This window comes from Schistocerca nitens, chromosome 5 (assembly GCF_023898315.1).
Source record: "Schistocerca nitens isolate TAMUIC-IGC-003100 chromosome 5, iqSchNite1.1, whole genome shotgun sequence".
NCBI classification, from domain to species: Eukaryota; Metazoa; Arthropoda; class Insecta; order Orthoptera; family Acrididae; genus Schistocerca; species Schistocerca nitens.
In genome coordinates this window covers 195,456,740-195,475,030 of record NC_064618.1, presented here as the reverse complement: position 1 = coordinate 195,475,030, position 18,291 = coordinate 195,456,740, and the positions used below count along the sequence as shown (strand labels likewise).

At 39.8% G+C, this 18,291-nt stretch overlaps 1 protein-coding gene across 1 annotated transcript in view; it reads left to right on the top strand.

The window, feature by feature from the left end:
- The window catches only part of LOC126260341 (nephrin-like), a 551,200-nt gene that overhangs the window by 73,326 nt on the left and 459,583 nt on the right, over nt 1-18,291 (top strand). Inside the window, exon 3 of the mRNA XM_049957665.1 lies at nt 14,581-14,691. Coding sequence (XP_049813622.1) covers nt 14,581-14,691 — 111 coding nt within the window. The remainder of the gene's footprint in view (nt 1-14,580; nt 14,692-18,291) is intronic.

The following is an 18,291-nucleotide window of genomic DNA, read 5'->3' as shown; positions in this document are numbered from 1 at the left end:
CTCATACTACATTGTACGTAATTGAGCACTCAAGTGAATTTCATGGTACCACTGTCATCGTACTGCATTTCAGCCTGCCGCTACGTTTAATGGAGATTCTAGGAGGAGGAGATGTGTGTGTGTGTGTGTGTGTGTGTGTGTGTGTGTGTCTGTGTAATTGTTATTTAGTTCTATGTTTATCTACTACATTTCTTGATTTATAAATGCGTTCATACGCTCGTATATTAATTTTTCAAACTCGGAAATGTGTCAGTGAGAATATCATTCTCTTATTTGTGATGTTTTCGTTTATTTAACATATTTTCGTTTCTAGTTATTGAACTCTGTACGAAATTCTCTTCTTTGATGGTGAGCATGCACATCGTTGCACTATTTTAGCACGAGACTATCACGTTTGCTACTGATTCTGATGCGGACTGTTGAAGATGTCTAACGATTTGGTCGTAGAAATATTAGCTTGAGTAAAAAATGAAAATATATTTCTATATATTAAGTGTGAGATAAGAAATATCAGCTTTATATGTTACACACATTAATACATATATCCAATGATAAATAACTAAGTCGTTCTGGAAGGTGGCCACTGTCTGTTGATTTGAAGGGGACCAATATTACTCTCTGTGTGTATGCTACTGCCTGGGAGGCCCAGCGGAGGGGAGCTGGTGGCGGTGACAGGAATGGCAAAATCCGCGGTGCCCTAGCCTCTCAAGAGTTCCGGTGGCCCAGGGTGCCCAGTTGGCAAATATGAAATTGCCATTTTAAAATAACTATTGTTTCATGTAAGAAATCAGCAACATTACTAAGGTACCAGCATAGTCAATCTAGCTCTTGCTTTCCACTTCATTTCATCACTTTCGTTATTCTTAAAGGCCAGTTGCATACAGGTTTCATGTTTAATCTTAAATACTTTCTTTGGACATCACGCACTAATACTACCTTTTGATGGAGTCGAAAATGCGATTTCCTTATCTTTTGTGAGGAATCTTAACAAAAAATGTCCCCAACATTTGTACACAACATCAGTTGTGAAACGTTTTTATAATTTGGTAGGTTTTGCAACAACATTCAAAGATATGACACTTCTGATTCCACCTCAAGGTTTTTTTACACGAAATATACAGAAAATATTTTACATGCTCGGAAATAAAGTGAAAATGTTCTTCCTTTGTCGTCCATAGAACAGCCAACTTACATGGGAAGGCTGGGATTACTAAATGTGAGATTTATAGACCGTAATCGGAAAACTGGAATACGTACGGCATATTTAATTCGATCAATAGTTGTAAAACCTTCAATTCCTGTCAGGGAATGCTGCGGACAAAGTTACGATATTGGGAATGTCTTATAAAGGACCTCAGACACATTTATTTATTTTTTTCATGGAAAGCTCCTCAAAACTTTTCTGTGTGTGCCTGTCATACCCTCATGTGAAGTACACGAAGTAAGAGCTGTCATGAAACAGACACTTTTTTGGGAGTGATTCCAATTTATTAGAACCTCATCAATAAACACTTCCGGGCTAAGTTGCCGTGGTCGATCTGTAGAACTTCTTCTCCCTGACGTTTCGTTCTCAACTACGGAGAACATCTTCGGAGGTGAGTCGTTGACTCACCTCCGAAGATGTTCTCCGTAGCTGAGAACGAAACGTCAGGGAGAAGAAGTTCTACAGATCGACCACGGCAACTTAGCCCGGAAGTGTTTATTGATGAAGACGCCGGCCGTGAAAGCCTACATGGAATGATTATTAGAACCTGTTCAGTTGCAGTCAGCAATGATGGACTATTATGAAACAGCGTGTTGAAATTTCCATGGATGATGTCTATTGGGGTACTCGGGTTGAAGCTGTAAGGCCAATTACGACGGTCTCGAATAAGGTAGCCATAGCTGTTGAAATTCTCAGTAAGTTAAATTTATCAGCTAAAAGGTGTTTCGTGGTATGGCGTGTTCTGGATTACGTGACGTCTTTCAAATGTTTGATCATGGCATCAGTTTGGCTAAAGATGTCGATACAACTTGTCTAACAAAGCAAATTACTGCATTGATGTTGAGGTAAGACTTTGTGAGATTATTAATAATCTTCACAAAAACTGAAACTCAATTCATCCTGAATCTTAATGTGTTTCCAGTGCAATGAATATACATCGTGTATTTCCTGAGGTGCGTAGTAAGAACAGGAGATCAGCTCATAGCGAAACTGGAAATTAAGTGAGAAATGTGAGTTCGGAAAATTTAGTCAGGGTAGGTATTTTTGCCTCATTACTGAAATCTAGTGTCAAATTTGAAAGCCCAATCCGAAGTAGTGAATATTTTGCAAGTGATATTTGGGTTATTACGCAACTGCTCAAAGATCAATGATAATCAGATCGCTGAGGAATGCAAATTATTATAAGTGAATACAATTATGATGTCAACCAATTTAAAAGAAGAAATTAAATATTTGAAAACAATTCACACTTCAAAGTTCGAATAAATTATTTCTTAATCATTAGACCTTTTGAATAAAATGCATGAGCTTAAAATTTCAAACTTATTTCCGAATGTATGTGTAGTTACGCGCATATTTTAGACTGTTCCAGTGGTTCTAGCTGAAGGAGAAAGACGAGAAATTGAAGTCTCTAAGCCAACGCGTTCCGACACTCTGTTGAACCAGGACGGCTGCCGTAGATATTCCATGTTTACCGTGGACCGGACGCTATCGAGGTAGCCGTCAAGTGGTTTCATCCAATTGCCTGCCGAGTTTTTGGGAAGCCCTAGGCCTTCGAGACAGATTCAGAGTAACATTTCACTAGCAGTGGTCTTAACTGGGGAGGCTGTGGTGAGGTCTATCTGTACCCACAGTTTAGACCTCAGTCATCTCGGACAACTCGCTGTGTAGATGGCAATCTTATTCGCGTCAGGTCTGCCGCCTTGACATTTGATCTCGTTGTGCACTCTGCCTTATGAGTCAAATTGGTCCATGGTATGATCGGCGAACATGAGTGTACAAGCTAGAATCTACTGATATTTCAAGCCTTCATTGGAGAGTAATGGCGAGCTGTCTAACAGACGCGACTTTGCGTATTTTGTGCCCACGATAGTGTCTGCAGACACTTGAACAATGATCGTCACCTTAGACGGCGCTACAAAAGGAGAAAGGTCTGTATTGCTGCTCCTGATTGTTAGGGGAAACGGAATCACAGTCCCGCCACTTGTTCTCCGCTGCACCAACGTTATATGACTTGTGTGTGGAATAAATCCAAAAAAGTCTATTCGGCGTTAGACAATTTCAGATAGCGTTATCCATGTATTGAGCCACAGTAAACAGTTTAATAAGACAAACCTTAGTCTTTGTCAACCAGTCACCACCCAGTGGACTGTTTACTACTTGTTGCTTCTAGTTGTGTTGCTGACATCTCATGATTTATTTGTCATCACGCTTAACTTCTATTTTTGTTCCTATTTTATGATGAATGTACCGGTGCCATAATTTTTATGAAAGCTCAATCTCATGATGATATAATAATCACCCATCAACCATTGAGTACAATACTGACAGGACCAGCATTTCATTAACTTATTTCGTCGTTCAAGTTCATCTAGATTCTGATGAAAGTGACAACCTCTAATGCAGACTTACAACAACAACCACAGTTACAGAGCAAAATCGAATTTAACAGACACATGGGCCAGGTAGTCAAGTGGAAGGCTTACTAGTTAAACTTTAACCCGTCAGTTAAAGTGACTGCTTTCAGGCCGTAAACTCGTATCACCTGTAGCCTTTCAAATCCTACTCCACGTACAGTGAAGTCTTGCAGTGTATCGAGTCATAGTAACTTGATCTCGGTCTAACTAAATAATTATGTTAGCAACCATTTTTGTAGTAAGTTGAACTCATAAGTATGTGATTGTTGTTCTAATACAGTTTGCAATGAATGAAGGAATCTTTGCAGAAAATAAAATTACAAGTAACAGTTCTTCCAGTTGTCAAACACAACGCTCTATAATTATATTTCGATAACACGTATGTAGCAATATTTTCACGGAAAGTTGATGGCGAATATCCATCATCAGAATAATCGCTGAAAAAGAAATTTTCGCGTGCCTGAACTTGTATATTTCAAGACATATTTTGGAGTATTCTACCAATGGATACATAAGTGATGGAAAGACATGTATACAACTATTTGTCGATGTGAAATCGAATATAAAAATACTTCAAAAATGCTTCAAATGGCTCTGAGCACTATGGGACTCAACATCTGGGGTCATCAGTCCCAGAGAACTTAGAACTATTTAAGCCTAACTAACCTAAGGACACCACACACATCCATGCCCGAGGCAGGATTCGAACCTGCGACAGTAGCGGTCTCGCGGTTCCAGACAGTAGCGCCTAGAACCACACGGCCACTCCGGCCGGCTATAAAAATACTGCTTGAAGAAAGATGTAGAATACATTTTGCTGACTCATTATAAATTGTCTTAGCAAAAATCCTGACCCGGATACTGCTGACCATTTGATACGCAGGAGCTAATTTTTTCAGTTCAGTTTTTAGTTAGGTGCTGATTTTTGTTGGGGTGCTCACTGATATCGGATCTCGTTAAGATTAATCGTCTCAGGATGGCTGAGTATTACAGATCCAAACGAATATTCCGCTCGTCATATTGCATATAACAGTCAGCAAGACTGCTGAGAACTAGGACAGGTTCGGGGGCCGGATGTATGACTGTGCTCCAAGTGCAAATACAGCAATTTAATTTTATTGTTACAATGAAAAACGTTTCACATGATTTAAGCATAACATAATTTGGAGCAGACGATACACAAAAAATACTAATTGGGATGAAATACAGAATAAACATAATTTCTTATTAAACACTGTGTTCACAGCTGCAAGTTACAGTACGCTACTATATGTTGCATAAAAACTTACTGTCGGAATTCAAGTAAAGTAAAATATATTCTAAGCTACTTACACCTTTACTGCCGTATGTTATAAATGATGTGAAACTATCATAATTTGCATTCCTTCGTATAAAGTGCTATGTAATGTGAAATTTTTATGGTTTACTGTATCTACTTTTTATATTTTATTTAATTTTTTTACTTTTCTTCACGTTTCGCAGTTCTAGCGTTTTTCATACAACTGAAGTTGATTTTGTCACACCTGTCATTCCACCTCCCCCCTCCGCCCCAAATCATCCCCGCTCCCAATACCAAAAGCAGGAGATAATTACCTCCACTTCAGGGCAGATCTACGCAGTCAGTACTACACCGAAATAAGGCGAACAATTACCTGAAAGTAGCTCTTTGTACTCCACCGGAAGCGTGTGGAACGACCGCACTGAGGAAGGGAACACCGACTTGGGATGAGATGTCCCACTTCCAGCCACCTGCTCCTGAATGCTGAATCTGCGGAAATGTGTTCGTGTCTGTGTCTGTGTGTGCGTGTGTGTGTGTGTGTTGGGCTGGTGGGAGGGGGTGGATGGGGGGGGGGGGGGCGCTGTGAGTCGACGGTGTGGAGAGAGTTGTCGCGTGTCCCGGATCGACTCTCCCGTCGGCCATTGAAATGTCCCAGCGGCGCGCAACATGGCGCCGAAATGACGTCATTAAGGTGAGCGAACACGTGCGCGCGGTCCCAAATGTGTCCCGAGCGGGACCGGCACACGCACAGCCCTAAGCGATGGACTGGCCGTTATGTGATTGCAATTTAACTGGGTATTCAGCACCGGTGCGCGTTTACTCCCCGACAAAAGAACAGTTGCTCCGCTGAAAAAGGAATTAAAAAAAAAGGAAAAAGATAAATCGCCTACCCCTCTTTTTTCCTCGTCTTTCTTTCGGCTGACGCGACCATCGAAATCCGCAGCTGGCGTCAGTGGCAGCTGCGTGGAAGGGCGGAGGGGGAGGGGGAGGCGTACAGCTGACGCACGTTGTCAGAGGCAGTATTCGTCTGAAACGCACAGCCTGCCGGAAAGAGAGGACGGGACAGAGACGCCACCTGTCCATTTGAAAGAGAGGTCCAGGCGATCGGAGGCTTTTCGTCAGGTATTACGCAGCAGGATTATTAAAACTGCCTCCACGAAACGAGAACAGTGGGTCCATGTAGAACGGAAAGTAATTGCAGAGTAATGAAAGCAGTCGTATAAACACGAGTCTCACTTGGGCCTCACGTGCCCTTGGGCGGTTGTACACAAACAGCAAACACTTGTCATTTACCAACGTGAAAGAACTGTGCCACCGAAAAGCCTACCTGTGTGATTAGAAGTAATGGAACCTTTTGAAAACTGCATAGGGAGAGGACTTACCTGAACTGCGAGCTATATCGCAATCAATCAGCAACTGAATTTCCTCATCTAGTTACCCCTCTGAAGAAGCATTCTCGGCGGATTCACACAAGCGAAAGTATGTGCAGCAATTCCAAGCCAGCATGCAGTTTATCATATACAGCTCAGGCCCGTGCTATCTGTTTACAAAGGAAAGAGTGACAATGTATGGGCTCTGCTACAATGTAAATGTTTTCTGTTTCTTTTCCATTGCAGCTGCTCTTATTGGTCAATTCTAATTCTGTATCTGTTGCATTAAATATATATCCCTTTAAATCTATTCCATATTCGCAAAATGTCTCCCCTCCTCCTCTGGGAACACCTTTCATGACTATTATCACCTAGTTTACAATCTCATGGTAATCTGGGAAGTCTAGTGTTATCAATTTTCATTATCTGTGTAAGCCAGTAGCAAGTTACTGCTTTCACGCCGTTCCGCTTTCACTTTTTTTTGTCTTGTCTGATTTCATATTTATTCTACTATCAAGTCATTTACGGCTACATTCAGAAAAACTTTCTTGTACTTCGTATTTTGCATAGCACAAGGATCCAGCGTAAAAAGTATGGAAGAAATGCATACTCTCGCATCAGAAACTTGTATATCGTCATATTTACGTTTGGAAGGCATTCATATCATTCATGGAGAGATTGCTGTCAAATTGTTACTGAACTAATGTAGTTTACACCTATGTAGCAAGAAATCTCATATATCTAGATATATTAGACAACAGGAGCTAATCCAGTTCTGACACAGTTTGCATTGTTCAGAGATTTCTGATGACCTCATCTAAGATACCATTGTGAACTGATGCCAGATTTCTACCCCTACTCCTCCCCCCCCCCCCCAACCGTCTGAAGTCACAGTGGTGCAAGGCCAATAGCCCTAGGTATAAAATGGCGTGATATTAAAAACTATTGGACGATTCAAACTAGCATAACTGTGCCACAAGTGTTTCTCTATCACTATAACACCAATAACTGTTATGCTATTTATAAAATACTGGGAAATTCAAACCTACAAGGTGGGTGTCGCCCTATTAGCCGGAAATAGAAAACTGCGAACTTGGGGATACTAGCACAGACGGCATGGTTGCCAAATTTCCTGGGTTGTCCTCAGCTCTATTACAACAGGATCGAAGACGGTGTACCTGAGAGTACTGGCACAGCTAACAAGGTTGCTAACAGGCTTGGCTTTTCCCAAGTCTATAACGTCACAACACAAGATGATGAGACAGCCAATACTGATGCAGTGTGCGTGTTTCTCAGATCACCTGTGCCAAGTTTAGAATCTAAAATAATCGCTCTGTAGATACCGGTACAGACTGCATTATTCATATGTTTCTTAGAGCACTTATTCAGCCTGCATGGTTATTTCACTTCACCTAATAAGAGAAATTACCCATCGTACCCCCCTCACATTTAGTAGTAAACTGACTCTGTGGATACTCCACCAAAAAACTGAACACAGATGAAGCATGAAAATAGAAAGAAAGTGTTCTGAATTGTTAAGATAGAAGCAAAGTAGAAACACTGAACGATCCTATTTCAGACTTCCTTCGTGCCACTTTTTTTTTTTCACAAAATTATGAACTTGCCGTCTGGTCAGTGACTTATCTGTTCTCCTTCTGTAGTCTTGGCAATTCTCATACTATAGAATGGTTATAGAATGTGAGTCACGTGCTAAGAACATATTATCGTCGCAAGTAAAAGTGACGTATAGTAATAGAAGGCGTGGTGCCGCATAGACCTCTCACAGAAATGAAAACAACAAATGGATGGGTGTGAACTATGTTACATCAAAGCAATTCAAGAGTCAAAACTTTCAAAACGGAATGGAAGAGTTATAAAATAAGCTACTTGTATAGAAAAAAGACGATTTATGTACGTCTGGAAGTTCCTTTATTGCACCTCGCTGTTACAAACGAGCGTTACATCACTACACAGACACAAATTTGAATGCGGCGAACAGACGCGTCAATGACCAGGCGGACAGTTCACAGTTTTGTGAAAAAAATGTGGCACTATGGACATTTCAACAAGGATCTCCCATATCGCAATCCAACACATTGACAACATGTCGCCGTGACTTTTCAGATTCGATCGATGTGTTACTTCTTAAACTTGGGCCGTTCACTGTTTCTAAAAAAATGGTTCAAATGGCTCTGAGCACAATGGGACTTAACATCTGAGGTCATCAGTCCCCTAGAACTTAGAACTACTTAAACCTAACTAACCTGATGACATCACACACATCCATGCCCGAGGCAGGATTCGAACCTGCGACCGTAGCGGTCGCGCGGTTCCAGACTGAAGCGCCTTTAACCGCTTGGCCACACCGACCGGCGTTCACTGTTTCTATTTTGCTTCTCATTTAGTAGTTCGGTACACCTTCTTCCTGTTTTCATGCTTGATCTGAGTTCAGTTTTTGACAGACTATCCACTGGGCCGTCTTACCACTAAATCTGCGGGGGTGGGGGGGGAGGGGGGGCAAGGAGGTGCGATGGGAAGTTTCCCTAGTAAGTATGAAATGACAGAAAATTAAAGATTCCACCTTGCCCTAACGTTGATACTGACATATCTTTAATGTTAAAGCGAGTTTCCCTACGTTCAACACTGGATACGTGTATTGTGGGTAATTTTTGCTTCATTTTAAGAAAAGCTAATTTTCATTCACTTCAGTGTTTATGACGAGATACATTCCGAACTATGTGCTGCACAACGATACAATACAGTTTTGCAGGTATATTGTGCGCCTGCTTAGCTGAGTGGTAACGTGTTTGCCTCCCATGCTGCGGGCTCGTGTTCGATTCCCGGCTGGGTTGCAGATTTTCTCCGTTCGTGGACTCAGTGTTGTTTTGTCCCCCTCATCATCGACGCGCAAGTCGCCCAATGTAGCGTCTCCTGAAATACGAGGTACAACCCGGCGGCCATAGTTCCCCTGATGGCGCCTCCCAGCCAACAATGCCACAGGACCATTACTTTTTTTTCTGCAGGTGCTTTCATTTGGAATGTGGCTTTCGTGTGCAACATGTCCTGCGAAAAGTAGAAAACAAGTAAAAAGTTAAAACTTCATGCCTGTTGGTGAAGACATTTCATGAACAGTGACTAACATTTCCATTTCATTATTTTTCTGGGGTCCTCAACATGAAACAACTTCGAAAAGTTGTGGAAATAAACTACATGAAAAGAGAAGTTAAGCACCCAGAAGACGCTATCAGTTTTGAATGAAATTTAGTACACCTAAACACCATCGGCGGAGGTTTAAATGATGGATATTGCAATTCTGTGAGATACAGCATTCATGGTCTGTGTTGTTCTCTTGTGTTGAGGCACTAGCAGCATCAGATTTTGAGCTATCGCTGTGATATAAAAGGGGATGTCACTGCGACAGCCGCATTAACTGGCTGGTAGAATCGGGAAATCTACAGGATATGGAAACGACGCGATGTTGTACTTTATGGGAACCTAGGGGCAGACAGACTAACTTGACATCTGGGTTAATGTCGACCATGTCTGACCACCACTAACAAAGCTTGTAACTCAATTATATCCGTATCTGCCATACGATAAAAAGGAATGGACTGTCTACCACATTATACGCCATCCTGTATCATTGGTCAGAGACCAGCAGTCTACGGAATTGCTGCCCCAACTACTGGCTCCCATTACCACCACGACACGAACGACTGCGTTTGTAGTTGTGCTGTGGCTGGGAAGCATACTCTGCTGATGAATGGTGTTGCACTATGTTCAGCGATGAATCGAAGTTCTGCGTTATTCGGGTGTCCTTCACTGACAAGTATGTTGGTGACTTGGGGAGAGGTCCTACTCTTACAATGTTTTGGAAAGGCACAGCGGTGATACACGTGACGTCATGGAAGGAACAGCCATGAGATCACCGCTAGTAGTGATTAACGGAACTTTGCCATTAGAATGGTACTTCACGGAGAGCCTGTGACCTAATGTGTTTACCTGTCATATGAGAGTGTTGTTGTGCCATTTTTCAGCAGGACAATATTCCTGAAAAGGAGGTGTCTCTACGAACTGTGCTCGTGATGCCGAGGTACAGCCGTGGCCAGAAAGTTCCCCAGATCTGTCTCCGATTGAACACATATTGGACCAGTCGGACGTCATTTCTGTTGTGGGCTTACTTTTCCCAGGAGTGGGTTCAACTAGTTTATGATACCTTTCACAAGTGAATAAGCACACACATCCAGGCCAGACGTGGAGCAACATCTTATGGGTAAGTGATCTCATACACCATATTCACTGAAACAACAAAACATACCTTCTGAATCCGTAAACTTTCATTTCGTTTTTTCTGTATACATGTGCGTGCTTCACATTTTTGTCACAAAGCGTAAGTGTGGAATTCGTTGGAAGTCAATAATTGCTCCCCTTCTCAACTACTGGCTGAATGTAGCCTGGATAATCTGCATGCTGTGAGTAACACTACTTCAAAGTATATACACAGCATTTAGCTTTTACAGTTGACGTATTGCGCTAAACCTTCAAATCAACATTCTAAATTATTAATGAGTAGGCAATTACAGAATTCTAAATTTCTGAGTGTCGTTGATAGTCATGTGAAACACTGAATGTCAACTTTTTCTTTTGCTGGAAGCCGCTAGACAGACAGCATTTCACAGAGACTCGGTGACCAGCTGACCGTTTTAAACTGATCAGATACTTAGATACGCAAATCCGCCAGAGATGTGTGCACATAAGCTCGGTAACATCTCTTAATTTACTATACTAATAGTCTTCCTTGTTATTGCCCTTCCCTGTCTTTATAAAATTCAGAATATATTTGTTCCGTAATTTTTTTTCTAGACTGAAAACTTTTAAAATGGATTATAACAGCCTTGACTCGAATTAAATATTTATTTCACATCAGTTATGCCATGATGGTAGTGCTGGCTGTGAACGGGTTAGGTCATGAATGGTATGGAGATGGTCACGACTATAATCACTGTAAATAAACATTTTAATCCCAGCCGCTGTTGTTCTCTCCGATAAATGTTCTCGAAATACTTGTGCACCCTACTCCCTCTATTCTCAGTGCAAAATATTAGTTTGCTTGGGTAAAAGTAAAATTAAGATCTATATTACGTTTCAGTTATCAAATGGAATTTCGACTCTTGCCGTTATCTCCGACGCTTCCGATGAGTAATCAGTGTCAGAAATGGTTACCTGACTCGCACCTGTGTGTGGGATCGACTATGATTCTTCACAAACGTTCAAATGTGTGTGAAATCTTATGGGACATAACTGCTAAAGTCATCAGCCCCTAAGCCTACACACTACTTAACCTAAATTATCCTAAGGACAAACACAACACCCATGCCCGAGGGAGGACTCGAACCTCCGCCGGGACCAGCCGCACAGTCCATGACTACAGCGCCTTAGACCGTATGATTCTTCCATGCCACATTGGCGGGTAGGGTAATGTTGCTCAAGTCGTGATTCTTAAGGGAGAACTATTGTGTTAGGGTAATGTAAATAACACGTTTTGCTAAGTGCACACCGAATCTTTATTTTTCAAACCTTCAACCAACTTCCACAAAACTATTAAAACTAAAATTAATTTTCATTCTTTTTCAAATCGGTACTCCCTACACCCCAAGGTCATACTTATGATAAGAAGTCTGCGATGAGGTATTAAACCCAAGGAATAATCTAGCAAACCGTCACAATAACAAATTACAAACCATAAAGTTAACGTTACTTCCTTAGATACACATAATGAAATTACACATAGGAAACAAAATATAAATTCTAAACAAATTAAATAGCTTAAATTGTCATATCGAGAATCTGTGGGTTTTAACACATTAATCGGAGTGATATTTCTCAATGTTACATTCCAGCCAGCGCGCTGTACCCAGACTTAATATTACACACTTGACATAACCAATTCACTTTGTCCTTAACTTTATATTCTTGTTAAAGTTTCCATCTGTCTGTCTCTCTTTTATAGGTTTGTGCTCAGGTTTCTTCTTTTTAATCGTCTTTTCTCAGGCTTCTATTTCCTTTCTGTAAGGACTTGATGTTAAATAATTGTTAACCAGGGAATTTCGTCTTATCTTAACAAATGTTGTTGTACACGAGTTAAGAGATAAAGATTTTATTTGTTGACGGTTAATTTCGGCTGCTGTTGCAAATATTGTTTTCGGGTTCACGTTCTTGAGACATTGTAGAAGATCAGGACTGATCACCGTACTGTGTGGCAACGCTAGGCGGCCTGCCAGACTTTCGCGTTGTTACTTTAATTCCATCAGCTCATTCTTTGTGTGACTGATGAACCATATATATTATATACAGTAGTAGCAACAAAGTCCTCTTCTCTAATGACATTTCTATCACCTGGCCACACGTCTGTTGGCTTAAAACTGTTTAGAGCTATCACCATACAATTTGATCTTGGGTATGTATTACCCAAGGGTTCTACAATGTTAGTTTGTTTTATGACACTGCCACGGTAGTTAAGAAGATGCAGATTCATCGTAGATACTTTTTTGTGTTTTAAAGAACTGTCTGTCCAGTGGCTGTAGATGATGAGCCGTGATAGTATGAAACGATAGCGTGCTTAAAACACAACCACGAGTTAGCTGAAATACCTCTAAATTGTTGGCGAGTGCTCTATATCCAACAGTAAAAGCAAAATTTGTTTCTGGTCCCTTTTTTCTCCTTCTGTACATTTTATGCAGTGTTCTAACCATCGGAAAACGGTTCTGATGTTATCCATCCCGTGACTGGTGGAGCTCCCCTTTTTAAGCTGCGCTTAAATATTAACGTCGGAGGTATAAATTTGCCTGCTGGCATCATTGCACATACACATGTCGTGTTAAGGCCCCTTCCTCCGCTTGTGATTGCACCCACTTGGTTTTGCCTTTTCGGGCATTTACTTGAAACGGTTTGTGAAATGTGTATATTGCGATTTAGTCCACGTTATATACTTGGTCTCCAGTAAACTAATGTTCATATAGTATTTCCCCATATTTATCAAAAAACTCATTAACTTTCTCTTTATTAAACCCATTGCTTTTGTGCCACCGATATTGTTTCTGTAACTCCCAAGGACAAAGTGGGATGATCTTTCATAAACTTGTAATACCAGTTTTACCAGCTATCACTATTTCTTTATTGAAGCAATACGCTAGGTGTTATTTCTCAGCAAGTTGGTAGGCAAGTTTCCTTAAGTCAGCAATAGCTACTCCGAAGAAACAAGACCATAAGTTAATTATATGCTGTGCTAATTCACCTTCCATCTTTGCTGTTGTATCATTAGGTATTTAAAACTTTGATTTTTTTATTTAAATCCTTCAGATCCTTAGGTGTTGGTATACTATATCTCCTACATGCTTCATTAAGTCCAATTTCACCATTCCGATATTTCTGTAAAGCTTCGTCCTCATCCCCCTCCTTCCACTTGGAGTACACTCTTTTCGTCTGATTCGTTAGCTGTAACAGTTTTCAGTTGGTATGTATTTCCCATCAACGTCTAAGTTGTACCCGTACGACTAATGAGTTCTCCACATGTATAACTTATGCATTGAGACTTATGCATTAAAACCAGAACTACAGAAAACCGCAAAGTTTTCTACTATTTGATAATGCTCAAATGAATGGGAGATCACCACGAAAATAACCTTGATGCAGAGCAGTTATTCTATCATAATCTGAAATTGCTTACGAATGGGAGAGGGACTGTCAGAAAGACAGTCAAACAAAGTTACTTGCTAATCATTTTTCTGTCACGACAGCCAGCGGAGCGATCACTTGTTTTTGCTTACTCGCACGACTATTTAGTTCTGTTTCACAGCATTTGCTGTCTAATTTTGTAAAGAAGGGACTAGGTATTACGAGAATACGATTTGGGCTGTGGTATGACTCTATTCCCTTCTTTGCGGTCTGCGTGTAACGGGAACACTGGGTAGGTCATGTGTAATGAAACGATTTGCTGGGATGGCTTCTGTGCCAGTCGATAAGACAAGTATCCTTTAAGAGAATTAAAATTCAGGACGTTAGTTGGCACATGAACCTCCAAAATGACACTCTTACAGTCTGTGATTATTCGGACAGGAGTACAGAAATATGTTTAGTATATAATATAATAAAACTGTTCTCCTAGAGTGTGCAATGGTGTGTAGCCGACTAATTATGATGAAGTCCTTAGGACAATAGGTGCTATACATGAACAGAATCACGTGGGGTCTTTGTAGTGGCGTGCCTTCCTTATACCTGCTGCATTTTTGACACGACTTTCTCCTGTTACAGTTCCTCCGCAGAGGCCGACCATCTTCGACGAACTGGGCCGTGAGCTGGTGGACCGCGCAGGACCTTACGAAGAGGGGGGCCAGATGCGGCTCACTTGCATCGTGACTGGAGGTACCTGTTTATCAGTGATGATTCCTTAACAAAAACTGTTTACGCATTATGACTAGATGTTCATGGCTATCGCCTTTGTTTCTTATCTAAAAATGTGATGCATCATGGTGGTAGGTACGGGCTTGTCAATGGCTTTCCCATAACTGAAACTGTGTACGCATCGTGACCGTGCCTATCAGTGACGTTCATTTACTGATACTTTGTACGCTTCGTTAGTTGCGGTATTTGGCAATCACTAGAATTCCCTCAATGGATACTGCATTATATTTGTTCCTACGGTAAGTTCTCTGAGATCATCTTTTTATTCGATTATTGCTCTGTTGGACATTAAAAATAACATGAAGCTGAAGAATATCACATATATCCCTACTAATATTATACACGTGAAAGGCTGAATAAATTTTGAAAAATTTTTGTGTGGAAATAGCTTCAACGTTGAGGAAGAACATAGTTTACCTTGGAAAGTGTATAGTACAACATGTTTATTGATCTGAAGAGTATAACGTAAAGTATGGAACAATAGTTACTCTTTCAAAAAGTTGCTCTTCAACTTATGAACTTCATCATGTTTGTGCATATGCTTTTATTGTTTGATAGGTTCTACATAATACGATTCAACGTAATGGAATGCAACTTTCATACAATCATCTATATTATGCTTATCCATTACGGATATTTTAGAACCGTGACTGTATATTGAATGTAAATAAGTTATACAGAACTGCAACCACTCACTTTTTTTGAATAATAATGCTTTATTCCATGAACCGGTTTTCGAACCTTTTCAGGTTCATCTTCAGATGGTTTCGGGAGGATCGGGGAAGTTACATCATTACTGGTAGTAGCATAATGCTGGGTGCTGGTTCTATGGCAGAAAGATGGGTCACACTTTAATGTATCGCCATGACTATAGCTTATCTGTCGATATGGATGTAAATTTAATTTTTACTTACTGCGACACTATGGGAGGCTTCTTTCGGTTAGTGTCCATCTCTCTGCCTCCGTTTTGATATCCAGAACACTTTCACACAAACTATACTTATTTATACTTTGGCAGTGACACTTTTCCAGCATCCAGCATGCGCTTTACAACTGTTGCTTGTAACAAAGATCTTGACAGAAAGATATGGCATAGGCCTACTTTGTACAGAGATGTAATTTGTTGTTCTTTACATGCATTAAAGTCGATATAAGGGCAAGTATTTTAATCAGAATGGCGATAACATGAGAGCACAAGATAAAATAAATAAATAAATTACTACAAGAACAAACTTCAGGTGATCTGATATCTTATTTCTACTTTTATATTACAGGCAGTTCATAGTAAATTTTTAAATTTTTTTTAATAGCGATTATCATGTTTGGCATTAACATGAATCCTAAGGAATCAATAATACAGAGTTATTGTATCTGCAGTGAGATGCAGCTGTCTGTACGACTAGGACCTGTATATTTAAATTAATAACAAATCTTCAGATGAACTGTTGGCTTATTTCTGTTGTTACGTTAACATGATCTGGGGTATTATAAAGAGCAGATTCTGTTTATTTTAGCTAAAGGTGTATGTATAAGAGTTATAGTGATTGTAATTGACTAAAGTTGTTTGTATGGCTGTGCATTTAATATTTAAAAAAATCATGAAGAAAAATTCTTTAACTGTTGATTTATTTTTATTCTATCATTAGAGTGATCTGGGATATTGGTAAAGGCAGCTTCTGTTTGTTCCTGCTAGAATTAATATGTATAAAGTACTGATTTATGTTAGCAATGGAGGGCTTTAATATTTAGAGATATGGTACAGGTTTTATTCTGTAGTAGTATATTACATTGACACCGTTGTGGTTAGGATGTAAGGACAGGGAGGGGGTGGGTCAATCGGTGGGGGAGGGGTTTGGGGAGCCGGTGTAGGGTTCGTTGGGTGATAACCTGTTTTGAACTAGTAGCTCTTCAAAGTTCTGAAGGAAAAATTTGTTTCTCAGGTCAGTTCGATCATTGAGTAGGTACTCAGTTGCTGTATTTGTGTAGATAAATATTTCAATTTCTTCAAGATGGTCAAGTATTGTGCCTTTGTTGGCAAAATGTAGTATTCGGAGATTCTGTTCTATCTTGTTTGCGGAATGATTGCGTTGGGCAAGATGTGAGGCAAAGCTGAACTTGTTTAGGTTGTTAAGACGGAGTGCATCTATGTGTTCTTTAAATCTTGTTGTGAAGCTTCTACCAGTTTGTCCAATGTAGAAGCTTGGGCATGAGTTGCAAGTGAGCTTGTACACACCTTACTTATGATACTGTCGTATAGTGGTTTTGGTGCTGTGTATGATTTTATTTTGTATTTTGTTGTTGGTGAAGAAACTTATTTTTATGTTGTATCTCTTGAAGAGGTTGGCAATTTGGTGAGAAATCTTACCTAGGAAAGGCAGGCTAACAAATGTGGTTTTCTGTTTTGTGGGTGGTTGTTCAGTAGTTGGTTGATTTAGTTTTGCTGTATGGATTAGTTTATCTATTATTGCAGGGCTGTACCCATTGGTGGAGGCAATTGATTTAAAAAAAAAAAACATTCCTATAAACTGCCTTTAATAAACAAGTAGAAATAAGATATCAGATTACCTTAAGTTTGTTTTTGTAGTAATTTATTTATTTATTTTATCTTGTTAAAGCCCTCCATTGCTAACATAAATCAGTACTTTATACATATTAATTCTAGCTGGAACAAACAGAAGCAGTCTTTACCAATATCCCAGATCACTCTAATGTTGGAATAAAAATAAGTCAACAGTTCAAGAATTTTTGTTCATGATTTTTTAAATATTAACTGTACAGCCATACAAACAGCTTTAGTCCATTACATATACCTTTAGGTAAAATAAACAGAATCTGCTCTTGATAATACCCCAGATCATGTTAACGTAACAACAGAAATAAGCCAACAATTCATCTGAAGATTTGTTATTAATTTAAATATACAGGTCCTAGTCATACAGACAGCTGCATCTCACTGCAGATACAATAACTCTGTATTATTGATTCCTTGGGATTCATGTTAATGCCAAACATGGTAATCGCTATTAAAAAAAATTACTATAAACTGCCTGTAATATACAGGTAGAAATAAGATATCAGATCACCCGAAGTTTGTTCTCGTAGTAATTTATTTATTTATTTTATCTTGTGTTCTCATGTTATCGCCATTCTGATTAAAATACTTGCCCTTATATCAACTTTAATACATGTAAAGAACAACAAATTACATCTCTGTACAAAGTAGGCCTATGCCATATCTTTCTGTCAAGATCTTTGTTACAAGCAACAGTTGTAAAGCGCATGCTGTATGCTGGAAAAGTGTCAGTGTCAAAGTATAAATAAATACAGTTTGTGTGAAAGTGTTCTTGACATCAAAATGAAGGCAGACAGATGGACACTGACCGAAAAAAGCTGCCTATACTGTCGCAGTAAGTAAAAACTAAATTTACATCCATACCGACAGATAAGCTATAGTCATGGCGATACATTAAAGTGTGACCCATCTTCCTGCCATAGAACCAGCACCCAGCATTATGCTACTACCAGTAATGATGTAACTTCCCGGATCCTCCTGAAACCATC